This window comes from Scyliorhinus torazame, chromosome 2, assembly GCF_047496885.1.
Source record: "Scyliorhinus torazame isolate Kashiwa2021f chromosome 2, sScyTor2.1, whole genome shotgun sequence".
Lineage (NCBI taxonomy): Eukaryota > Metazoa > Chordata > Chondrichthyes > Carcharhiniformes > Scyliorhinidae > Scyliorhinus > Scyliorhinus torazame.
The window spans coordinates 403,274,318-403,287,323 of record NC_092708.1 but is presented as its reverse complement, the minus strand read 5'-3'; the positions used below and the strand labels follow the sequence as shown (position 1 = coordinate 403,287,323).

General features: G+C 57.2%; 1 protein-coding gene across 1 annotated transcript in view; it reads left to right on the top strand.

Annotated features, from left to right (window-relative positions):
- Nucleotides 1–10,802, top strand: part of LOC140407939 (jun dimerization protein 2-like) — a 148,743-nt gene extending 137,941 nt beyond the window's left edge. Inside the window, exon 3 of the mRNA XM_072495127.1 lies at nt 10,190–10,802. Within this exon, the coding sequence (XP_072351228.1) occupies nt 10,190–10,408 (219 nt within the window). The 3' untranslated portion in view covers nt 10,409–10,802. The remainder of the gene's footprint in view (nt 1–10,189) is intronic.
- The last annotated feature ends 2,204 nt before the right edge of the window (nt 10,803–13,006 follow it).

The following is a 13,006-nucleotide window of genomic DNA, read 5'->3' as shown; positions in this document are numbered from 1 at the left end:
CAGCGACAAGTCCAACGCCCGTGCCCACAGCGACGGGTTCAACACCCGTGCCCGCGGCGACGAGTCCAACGCCCGTCCCCACAGCCATGAGTTCAACACCCGTGCCCACAGCGACGAGTTCAACACCCGTGCCCCTCGCGACGAGATCAACACCCGTGCCCACAGCGATGAGTCCATCACCCGCGCCCACAGCGACGAGTTCATCACCCGTGCCCACAGCGACGAGATCAACACCCGTGCCCACAGCGACGAGTCCATCACCCGTGCCCACAGCGACGAGTCCAACACCCGTGCCCACAGCGACGAGTCCAACACCCGTGCCCTCAGCGACGAGTCCAACACCCGTGCCCACAGCGACGTGTCCAACACCCATGCCCACAGCGATGTGTCCAACACACGTGCCCACAGCGACGAGTTCAACACCCGTGCCCACAGCGACGAGTTCAACACCCGTGCCCACAGCGACGTGTCCAACACACGTGCCCACAGCGACGAGATCAACACCCTTTCCCACAGCGATGTGTCCAACACACGTGCCCACAGCGACGAGATCAACACCCGTGCCCACAGCGACGAGTCCAATACCCGTGCCCACAGCGACGAGATCAAAACTGTGCCCACAGCGACGTGTCCAACACCCGTGCCCGCAGCGACGAGATCAACACCCGTGCCCGCAGCGACGAGCCCAATACCCGTGCCCGCAGCGACGACATCAACATCAGTGCCCACAGCGACGAGTTCAACACCCGTGCCCGCAGCGACGAGCCCACCACCCATGCCCACAGCGACGCGATCAACACCCGTGCCCACAGCGACGTGCCCAACATACGTGCCCACAGCGACGTGTCCAACACCCGTGCCCGCAGCGACGTGTCCAACACCCGTGCCCACAGCGACGAGATCAACACCCGTGCCCACAGCGACGAGATCAACACCCGTGCCCACAGTGACGAGTTCAACACCCGTGCCCACAGCGACGAGTTCAACACCCGTGCCCACAGCGACGAGATCAACACCCGTGCCCGCAGCGACGAGATCAACACCCGTGCCCACAGTGACGAGTTCAACACCCGTGCCCACAGCGACGAGTTCAACACCCGTGCCCACAGCGACGAGATCAACACCCGTGCCCACAGCGACGTGTCCAAAGCCCGTGCCCTCAGCGACGTGTCCAACACCCGTGCCCGCAGCGACGAGATCAACACCCGTGCCCACAGCGACGAGATCAACACCCGTGCCCGCAGCGACGAGTCCAATACCCGTGCCCGCAGCGACGAGATCAACACCAGTGCCCGCAGCGACGAGTTCAACACCCGTGCCCGCAGCGACGAGCCCAATACCCATGCCCACAGCAACGAGTCCAACACCCGTGCCCACAGCGACGAGATCAACACCCGTACCCACAGCGACGAGTCCAACACCCGTGCCCACAGCGACGAGTTCCACACCCGTGCCCACAGCGACGAGCCCAACACCCGTGCCCACAGCGACGAGTCCAACACCCGTGCCCACAGTGACGAGTTACACACCCGTGCCCACAGCGACGAGTTCAACACCCATGCCCACAGCGACGAGCCCAACACCCGTGCCCACAGCGACGCGATCAACACCCGTGCCCACAGCGACGAGTCCAACACCCGTGCCCACAGTGACGAGTCCAACACCCGTGCCCACAGCGAAAACAGAGCTCAGGCGATCACAGCGCACGATCAAGGTGCCGGACAGACTCAATCTGTGAGCCCACTTCACCCCCGCTGGACTTCAATTTTTAACAGGGGGTGAATGTGGTGAATGTATTACTGCTACCATTCACCATTGTATTACATTACATTGTATTGTGTTATGTTGATGCCCTTGTGGGCTCTGCCTCTGGCTCCGCCCCCTCGGGGGAGGTATATAGATCTGCACACGTTTGCAGGCTCTTCTTTGGTACTGGTATGATGGTGGTCTTCTTGAAGCAGGTGGGGACCTCGGTGTGGAGTAGGGACAGGTTAAAGATGTCCGTGAATACCTCTGCCAGCTGGTCCGCGCAGGCTCTGAGTGCGCGACCAGGGATCCCGTCTGGGCCCCGCCTTCCGAGGGTTCACTTTCAGGAAGGCCAATCTGACTTCGGAAGCTGTGATGGTGGGTATGGGTGAATTATGGGCTGCTGGGGCACTCGACAGCGGATTGTTGGTTACCTGCTCGAACCGAGCATAGAATGCATTGAGTTCATCGGGGAGGGGTGCGCTGCTGTCGGAAATACTGCTCGGCTTCGCTTTATAGCCCGTTATGTTGTTTAGTCCTTGCCACAACCGCCGAGAGTCTGTCTGTGACTCTAGCTTGGTTTGATATTCTCTCTTGGCATCTCGGATGGCTTTGCGGAGGTTGTACCTGGATTTCTTGTATAGGTCAGGGTCGTCTGCCTTGAACGCCTCAGATCTGTCCTTCAGTAGGGAGTCAATCTCGCGATTGAGCCATGGTTTCCGGTTGGGGAACGCACGTACTGCTTTCTTTGGCACGCAGTCGTCCACACATTTGCTGATGAAGTCTGTGACGGTGGTGGCATACTCATTTAAGTTGGTCGCTGAGTTCTTAAATATGGACCAGTCCACTGTCTCTTAGCAATCACGTAAGATCCTCGGACCAGCACTGCACAACCTTCTTAGCTGGATTCTCCCGCTTGAGTTTCTGCTTGTATGCTGGGAGAAGGAGCACCGTCTTATGGTCTGATTTCCCAAAGTGCGGTCGGGGGATGGAACGGTAGGCGCCCTTGATTTTTGAGTAGCAGTGGTCAAGAGTGTTGTCGCCTCTGATGGGACAGGAGATGTGCTGGTGAAATTTTGGCAGTACACTCTTGAGGTTGGCCTTGTTGAAGTCTCCAGCCACGATGAACAAAGATGGATAAAGAACTGGCTGGGCAACAGGAGACAGAGAGTAGTGGTGGAAGGGAGTGTCTCAAAATGGAGAAAGGTGACTAGTGGTGTTCCACAGGGATCGTGCTCGGACCACTGTTGTTTGTGATATACATAAATGATCTGGACGAAGGTGTAGATGGTCTGATTAGCAAGTTTGCAGATGATACTAAGATTGGTGGAGTTGCAGATAGCGAGGAGGACTGTCAGAGAATACAGCAAAATATAGATAGATTGGAGAGCTGGGCAGAGAAATGGCAGATGGAGTTCAATCCAGGCAAATGCGAGGTGATGCATTTTGGAAGATCTAATTCAAGAGCGGACTATACGGTCAATGGAAGAGTCCTGGGGAAAATTGATGTACAGAGAGATCTGGGAGTTCAGGTCCATTGTACCCTGAAGGTGGCAACGCAGGTCGATAGAGTGGTCAAGAAGGCATACAGCATGCTTGCCTTCATCGAACGGGGTATTGAGTACAAGAGTCGGCAGGTCATGTTACAGTTGTATAGGACTTTGGTTAAGCCACATTTGGAATACTGCGTGCAGTTCTGGTCGCCACATTACCAGAGGGATGTGGATGCTTTAGAGAGGGTGCAGAGGAGGTTCACCAGGATGTTGCCTGGTATGTAGGGTGCTAGCTATGAAGAAAGGTTGAGTAGATTAGGATTGTTTTCGTTGGAAAGACGGAGGTTGAGGGGGAACCTGATTGAGGTCTACAAAATGATGAGAGGTATGGACAGGGTGGATAGCAACAAGCTTTTTCCAAGAGTGGGGGTGTCAATTACAAGGGTCACGATTTCAAGGTGAGAGGGGGAAAGTTTAAGGGAAATGTGCGTGGAAAGTTTTTTACGCAGAGGGTGGTGGGTGCCTGGAACGCTTTGCCAGCGGAGGTGGTAGTGGCGGGCACGATAGCATCATTTAAGATGCACCTCGACAGATATATGAACAGGCGGGGAACAGAGGGAAGTAGATCCTTGGAAAATAGGCGACGGGTTTCGATAAAGGATCCGGATTGGCGCAGGCTGGGAGGGCCGAAGGGCCTGTTCCTGTGCTGTAATTTTCTTTGTTCTTTGTTCTTGCCACGGCCATCTTGTTGCGCACCCCACCCTAACCCTGGCTCTGCAGAGTGACACCAGCCATATGGGCGCCCCCCCCCCCCCCCACCCCCCCCCCCCCCCCCAAACTGGCTGGCACATGCCGGTGGCCCACCCAGGACAACGCTCACAGTAGCCCCGACAGGGACCGCAGTGCATAGCGCTGGTGAGGGCAGTGCCAGCCGATGGTACCATGGCATCAGGTACAGGTGCTAGGGCAGTGGCCCCCATGGTGCTGGGCATCGACAGGGCAAGGGGTGCGGAGATGGGGGGGGGGGAACATGTGGGGGCAGAGCCCGCAGTGCCTACCGTGGCCACCGTGTAGCCCGCTGGACCTGGTTGGACATGGGGGAAGTACGCACCGCCATTCACCCCCTGCAGATATTGGAATTCAACCAGCAATGGTGGCCTTGCTGCTGATCGCCGCAGCCCTGAGGGTCCCGGGCCACCCACAACATCCGCCCATTCCCACTGCACCCCCCCCCCTCTCTGGCCAGCCCAGACCAGCCTAGCCCCCACACCCATTGGACAGAGCACCGAGACAGATTGTAACGGTGTGAGCAGGTGTTTAATGTGAACAAATATTAGGCAGATTTATGCCCTAGCCCCTATAACTAAACTGTGCCCTGCACCCCGTGCCAACTTAACTGGTATCTAACCTTCTGGCCTTATGGGCCCTAATACTACATCCAGGTGGAAACCCAGGCGGTACATCAGGAGTGGAGGCGGCCTGCTGTGATTCCCGCCCTGTGACCTGGATCCCATTGGCGTGCATCTCGGGGGGTGGGGGGGGGGGGGGGGGTGCTGCGGTGTTCTGACATCTTCCCTGCGGGGGGCACCGGCACGGCCCCATCACCTCCTCCTCCCTCGGGGTGCCCGATGGCCCCTGGGCTACTCCATGGGACGGGGGGGTGAGTGGAGCCAACCGCCGAGGCCCCCCCTCCAAGTGGTGCTGCCAGTTTGGAGGCCCGCTCTGATTTCAGCCAGGGTCTGAATGCTCAGGGGCCATGGAAGCGAGGGAGTGGACTAGCTCCGCCTGGGACTGCGCCACATCACCCACTGGCTGGGCCGTGGCCCTCTGGGACTGGACCATCCCGCCCAGTGTCTGCCACGTCGGCCAGCGCCTGGGCAATGCCGCGTTCGCAGCCATGGCCCGCTGTGACTGGGCCACGCTCAGGAGCCCCGCTGCGATATCCAGGCTCTGGGACGGGGCTGTCTGTGATGCGGCAATCCTGGCCTGGACCTTGGCCCCCCAGGACAGAATGCCCCTGGCCTTGGTCATGCTGAACCACAGCCAAAACCTTTGCCCCCCCCGTTGCCTCCACCGCAGACGGCACCCGTGCGGTGTTGGCCTGGGTGGCACGCATTCTCGGCACCACCCCCTGCTCCTGCAGGTGCTGGATACCCGCCAACAACCCCTTCTGTGGTCCCTGGCTCCGTACCTGCATCTCCACAATCGATGGGACTGTCCGTTCCAGAAGCCCGAAACCCGTCTCTGAGGTCGGTCCACCCTCTGACCCTCCGACCCCTCGGGAGTTCCTACCTCCACCTGCAGTACCGATAGTGTCCTGGGGCCTCTTCACTCTTGTGCCCATCTGAGGTGAGTGTCTGTGGGATGGTGGAGGGTGTTGGAGATGGCTGTGGTGAGCTCCGGGTGAGTGAGTGTCTGTGGGATGGTGGAGGGTGTTGGAGATGGCTGTGGTGAGCTCCGGGTGAGTGAGTGTCTGTGGGATGGTGGAGGGTGTTGGAGATGGCTGTGGTGAGCTCCGGGTGAGTGAGTGTCTCAGGCGGAGGGCTGGTGTTCCGCTAACCCCCGTCAGTCCGCCGTCTGGGGGACACCAGTTCTGGCACTGGCTGGGGGCGGGGGACGCCTGATGGACCCACCCCATCACCAGCAGGTCCTGCAAACATGCATGATTAGACCGTGTGCCAGGAGGTGTGTGGGAATGAGGGTGGGGGTGGTTGACACACGTAACATGGCGAACCGCAACTCAGCCAGGTTTCACTCCATCGCCCACGTGCTCCACCTCGGTGACCCCCCTTTTCTCTGGACCCCTGACCACATCCTGGGCCTTCTGCTCGGGCATGCTGAGGGGCCGCAGGTCCGGCGGTCCCCCTCCTGTCTTCTCCCACACCCGGCAATTGTGCGCGGCCTTCTGCTGGGAGGTGGGGGGGACAGAGGACGACAGTGTTAGACAGTCTGACACATGCAGCTCAGAGGGTGAGTAGCTGATGGCCTCAGTGACCAGGGCACCCGGTATAGGTACCGGCATGTGGGGCAGGGTGGGGGTCCAGCTGCCCTCCGCATGGGGGGGGGGTGGTTACGGGCGTGTGCGACGGGGGTTGGTGCTGGGGGCGGGGCTGGGGGCACAGTGCTGCCAACTCACCCTGACTGCCCTGAGTAGGTCTTGCAGTCCACAAATTTTGCGTTGGCATCAACAGTTAGGGCGGAATTCTCTGTTGTCGGGATTCTCTGTTTTGCCAGCAGCCCAGGGGTTTGCTGACTGCGAGGGGCTGTCCCACAATGGGAAACGGGGAATGTGGATGACTGCGAGGGGCTGTCCCACAATGGGAAACGGAGAATGAGGATGGCCGGGAGGGACTGTCCCACAATGGGAAACGGAGAATGAGGATGATTGCGAGGGACTGTCCCACAATGGGAAACGGAGAATGAGGATGACTGCGAGGGGCTGTCCCACAATGGGAAACGGAGAATGTGGATGGCCGGGAGGGGCTGTCCCACAATGGGAAACGGAGAATGAGGATGATTGCGAGGGACTGTCCCACAATGGGAAACGGAGAATGCGGATGATTGCGAGGGACTGTCCCACAATGGGAAACGGAGAATGCGGATGGCTGCGAGGGACTGTCCCACAATGGGAAACGGAGAATGAGGATGACTGCGAGGGACTGTCCCACAATGGGAAACGGAGAATGTGGATGGCCGGGAGGGACTGTCCCACAATGGGAAACGGAGAATGAGGATGGCTGCGAGGGACTGTCCCACAATGGGAAACGGAGAATGAGGATGGCTGGGAGGGGCTGTCCCACAATGGGAAACGGAGAATGAGGATGACTGCGAGGGACTGTCCCACAATGGGAAACGGAGAATGAGGATGACTGCGAGGGACTGTCCCACAATGGGAAACGGAGAATGCGGATGACTGCGAGGGGCTGTCCCACAATGGGAAACGGAGAATGCGGATGACTGCGAGGGGCTGTCCCACAATGGGAAACGGAGAATGAGGATGGCCGGGAGGGGCTGTCCCACAATGGGAAACGGAGAATGAGGATGACTGCGAGGGACTGTCCCACAATGGGAAACGGAGAATGAGGATGACTGCGAGGGGCTGTCCCACAATGGGAAACGGAGAATGTGGATGACTGCGAGGGACTGTCCCACAATGGGAAACGGAGAATGAGGATGGCTGCGAGGGACTGTCCCACAATGGGAAACGGAGAATGAGGATGACTGCGAGGGACTGTCCCACAATGGGAAACGGGGAATGAGGATGGCTGGGAGGGGCTGTCCCACAATGGGAAACGGAGAATGTGGATGACTGCGAGGGACTGTCCCACAATGGGAAACGGAGAATGAGGATGGCTGGGAGGGACTGTCCCACAATGGGAAACGGAGAATGCGGATGGCTGCGAGGGACTGTCCCACAATGGGAAACGGAGAATGAGGATGACTGCGAGGGACTGTCCCACAATGGGAAACGGAGAATGTGGATGGCCGGGAGGGACTGTCCCACAATGGGAAACGGAGAATGAGGATGGCTGCGAGGGACTGTCCCACAATGGGAAACGGAGAATGAGGATGGCTGGGAGGGGCTGTCCCACAATGGGAAACGGAGAATGAGGATGACTGCGAGGGACTGTCCCACAATGGGAAACGGAGAATGAGGATGACTGCGAGGGACTGTCCCACAATGGGAAACGGAGAATGAGGATGACTGCGAGGGACTGTCCCACAATGGGAAACGGAGAATGCGGATGACTGCGAGGGGCTGTCCCACAATGGGAAACGGAGAATGCGGATGACTGCGAGGGGCTGTCCCACAATGGGAAACGGAGAATGAGGATGGCCGGGAGGGGCTGTCCCACAATGGGAAACGGAGAATGAGGATGACTGCGAGGGACTGTCCCACAATGGGAAACGGAGAATGAGGATGACTGCGAGGGGCTGTCCCACAATGGGAAACGGAGAATGTGGATGACTGCGAGGGACTGTCCCACAATGGGAAACGGAGAATGAGGATGGCTGCGAGGGACTGTCCCACAATGGGAAACGGAGAATGAGGATGACTGCGAGGGACTGTCCCACAATGGGAAACGGGGAATGAGGATGGCTGGGAGGGGCTGTCCCACAATGGGAAACGGAGAATGTGGATGACTGCGAGGGACTGTCCCACAATGGGAAACGGAGAATGAGGATGGCTGGGAGGGACTGTCCCACAATGGGAAACGGAGAATGAGGATGACTGCGAGGGACTGTCCCACAATGGGAAACGGAGAATGAGGATGGCCGGGAGGGACTGTCCCACAATGGGAAACGGAGAATGAGGATGGCCGGGAGGGACTGTCCCACAATGGGAAACGGAGAATGAGGATGGCTGGGAGGGACTGTCCCACAATGGGAAACGGAGAATGAGGATGGCTGGGAGGGACTGTCCCACAATGGGAAACGGAGAATGAGGATGGCTGGGAGGGACTGTCCCACAATGGGAAACGGAGAATGAGGATGACTGCGAGGGGCTGTCCCACAATGGGAAACGGAGAATGAGGATGGCTGGGAGGGACTGTCCCACAATGGGAAACGGAGAATGAGGATGGCTGGGAGGGGCTGTCCCACAATGGGAAACGGAGAATGAGGATGGCTGGGAGGGACTGTCCCACAATGGGAAACGGAGAATGTGGATAGCCGGGAGGGACTGTCCCACAATGGGAAACGGAGAATGAGGATGACTGCGAGGGGCTGTCCCACAATGGGAAACGGAGAATGAGGATGGCCGGGAGGGACTGTCCCACAATGGGAAACGGAGAATGAGGATGACTGCGAGGGACTGTCCCACAATGGGAAACGGAGAATGAGGATGGCCGGGAGGGACTGTCCCACAATGGGAAACGGAGAATGAGGATGGCCGGGAGGGACTGTCCCACAATGGGAAACGGAGAATGAGGATGGCGTTGCCGTACTCGAAATCTGGGGCTGGATTCTCTGATTATGAGACTCTGTCTGGAGGATGTGTCTGGTTTTACGACGGGAAATTTGGTGCCGTCCCCGCACTGATCCTCCGACCGGTGAAGGGCTCGCAGCCAGGCCACATAAACCACACGGCCTTCCCGAGAATTGCCGGGTTTGTGACTGCACATGCGCACGGTGATGACCTGCAGCGAATGGCGTACAACACAGTGCTGGCCGCGCGCGGACCCCACCTGCCAGGTAGTGCCCCCATGGACACCCCCGGGCCAACCCCCACCAGTCCCCCCAGCCCTCGCCGAAGCCTCCCCCCCCCCGACTGTGGCTGCGTTGGACACAGTCCGCTGCCGCCACACCGGGTTCGCGAAAACTGAGAGCACACGTGTCCCACGCCGTCCGGAACTCCGCCCATCAGGGACGGAGCATCGGGGGAGTGCTTCAGGTAACGCCCAGAACCTGTCCCAACGGGGTGAGGCGGACTCCCTGATGATGCTGTTTTTGAGGGGGCGGAGCCTCTGAAAACAGGCGCTGCCCCCGACTCGGTCGTAAGCAGGGATTCTCCGCCCGATCGCTGATTACGGTATCAGCGTCGGGCAAGGGACAAACCTGTCCAGAGTCTCCCAAACGCAGAGTCTTTGAGATCTTCTCATAAATTTCAAGCTCTCCGTTATTAAATTCCAACGAAGACTGAAATAAGAGTTGAAAACTTGTAGGATTTTTTCATAAGAAGTTTGATTCTTATCAACCCCCTGCCTTGGTATCACATCATCACCGAGAGACCCGACTGCATAAAGCTGTGTACTGACCTGCTGTGTTTGATCTTTTTCCTGTAATCCTGAAGAAGTTCTGTAGGTGCCCAGGGTACGACCAGCTTTAATTTACATAATTTCCACGTGTTTTAACAATGCGTTTGAAATGCTCATTTCTGTACGAGGAGATGTTCATGTATGTTAAAGTGCATCTAAATGAAGATGTGTCTGCTCTTTTCCTTCACACAGGAATCCGAGAGGCTTGAACTGATGAATTCGGAGCTGAAAACACAGATTGAGGAACTGAAGCAAGAACGACAGCAACTGATTCACTTGTTAAACAGACATCGGCCAACATGCATTGTGAGGACAGACAGTGTGAGGACAGACAGTGTGAGGACAGACAGTGTGAGGACAGACAGTGTGAGGACAGACAGTGTGAGGAACCGAGTACAATCCACTCCTTGAGCAATTGAAGAATGGAAAAAGTCTTCAACCTCTTCAGGCAGCTTGGAAATCGCAATCCATCAGGAGCTGCTGTGGAAAACCATCCAGCCCATTCTGGCTGAACACCGTTTAAAGAATTGATGTAACCCAAGGTATCTCCCGAAGACGCTGTCCAGATCATTGCGAATGTTTCAGATTCACTGACCTGCAGGAACTGGGAGTGAGCCGGATGTGGGCTCCTGTGGAATTATCTCTGACAGCTGCATCACCAATACTCTAACTGTGCCGTGCACTGGATCACATGGTGGGGCGGGGCCCTGGTGTGCATTATACAAATTTACCACGGACAAGACAGGAAATTTGGAGGGAGGGAATGGGGTACTTCAGCTATGGAACTATCAGGAACAAGAAATTGTTGAATGTGAAACCTTCTCTGGAGGGAGTGTTGGCGGGGGGGGGAGCGTTTGCTGGGGGGGAGCGTGGGCGGGGGGGGCGTGGGCGGGGGGGGGGAGCGTGGGCGGGGGGGCGTGGGTGGGGGGGGAGCGTGGGCGGGGAAGGGAGCGTGGGGGGGGGAGCGTTTGCTGGGGGGAGCGGGGGGGGGCGTGGGCGGGGGGGGGAGCGTGGGCGGGGGGGCGTGGGCGGGGGGAGCGTGGGCGGGGGGGGCGTGGGAGCGTGGGCGGGGGGAGCGTTGGCGGGAGGGGAGTGTTGGTGGGAGGGAGTGAATGAGGGATTGCCCCTTTGGAATCCTTGAGTTTTGAATCTGCTGCTTTGAAATGAATCCAGCCAAACATCATCATGAAAGATGGTGGTGAGATTAGGAGACGATTGGTGAAGAAGGAACATGTAGAGGAAGAGCAAGCAATTGATGAAGAGTTTCTGTGGTTACTGCAGTGATTGTCCCTGAGCTCTGTCTAGACCGAAACAGGACTGTTCCAAACTGGGTAAAGTAAAGTCACCATAGTCCCAGATGACCATCGGCTGCTTTCCCCTTTGAGGGGGGGAGCTGACTGGTGATGATTTAACCCGAGGGTCACCACACCTCAGGGCGAGGGTCAAGGTTGAGAAGGCGGAGCCTTCATGAATAACCTCAGCCGGTACGGGAATAGAACCCACGCTGCTGGCCTCGCTCTGCTTCACAAACAACAGCTAAACCAGCCCCAAACGTAGTGACAGAAGGTGTCTGCAATGTGGAAGAGTAGAGACGTGACGGCCAGTGGAACTGTAATCACTGCACTGTAGATTTGAGCATCAGGCTCTAATTTCCCCAAGGATTAGTATTCAGCTTCTTACAGACATGGGAAAAATAATAAAGCACTGTTCCCCAAGTCCCACACTGCTCCGCAAGTCCCACACTGCTCCGCAAGTCCCACACTGCTCCGCAAGTCCCACACTGCTCCCCAAGTCCCACACTGCTCCCCAAGTCCCACACTGCTCCGCAAGTCCCACACTGCTCCGCAAGTCCCACACTGCTCCCCAAGTCCCACACTGCTCCGCAAGTCCCACACTGCTCCGCAAGTCCCACACTGCTCCGCAAGTCCCACACTGCTCCCCAAGTCCCACACTGCTCCCCAAGTCCCACACTGCTCCCCAAGTCCCACACTGCTCCGCAAGTCCCACACTGCTCCGCAAGTCCCACACTGCTCCGCAAGTCCCACACTGCTCCCCAAGTCCCACACTGCTCCCCAAGTCCCACACTGCTCCCCAAGTCCCACACTGCTCCCCAAGTCCCACACTGCTCCCCAAGTCCCACACTGCTCCACAAGTCCCACACTGCTCTCCAAGTCTCACACTGCTCTCCAAGTCCCACACTGAACAAAGAACAAAGAAATGTACAGCACAGGAACAGGCCCTTCAGCCCTCCAAGCCCGTGCCGACAATGCTGCCTGACTAAACTACAATCTTCTACACTTCCTGGGTCCGTATCCCTCTATTCCCATCCTATGCATGTATTTGTCAAGATGCCCCTGAAATGTCACTATCGTCCCTGCTTCCACCACATCTTCCGATAGCGAGTTCCAGGCACCCACTACCCTCTGTGTAAAAAACTTGCCTCGTACATCTACTCTAAACCTTGCCCCTCTCACCTTAAACCTATGCCCCCTAGTAATTGACCCCTCTACCCCGGGGAAAAGCCTCTGACTATCCACTCTGTCTATGCCCCTCATAATTTTGTAGACCTCTATCAGGTCGCCCCTCAACCTCCTTCGTTCCAGTGAGAACAAACCGAGTTTATTCAACCGCTCCTCATAGCTAATGCCCTCCATACCAGGCAACATTCTGGTAAATCTCTTCTGCACCCTCTCTAAAGCTTCCACATCCTTCTGGTAGTGTGGCGACCAGAATTGAACACTATACTCCAAGTGTGGCCTAACTAAGGTTCTATACAGCTGCAACATGACTTGCCAATTCTTATACTCAATGCCCCGGCCAATGAAGGCAAGCATGCCGTATGCCTTCTTGACTACCTTCTCCACCTGTGTTGCCCCTTTCAGTGATCTGTGGACCTGTACTCCTAGATCTCTTTGACTTTCAATACTCTTGAGGGTTCTACCATTCACTGTATATTCCCTACCTGCATTAGACCTTCCAAAATGCATTACCTCACATCCAAACAATCTA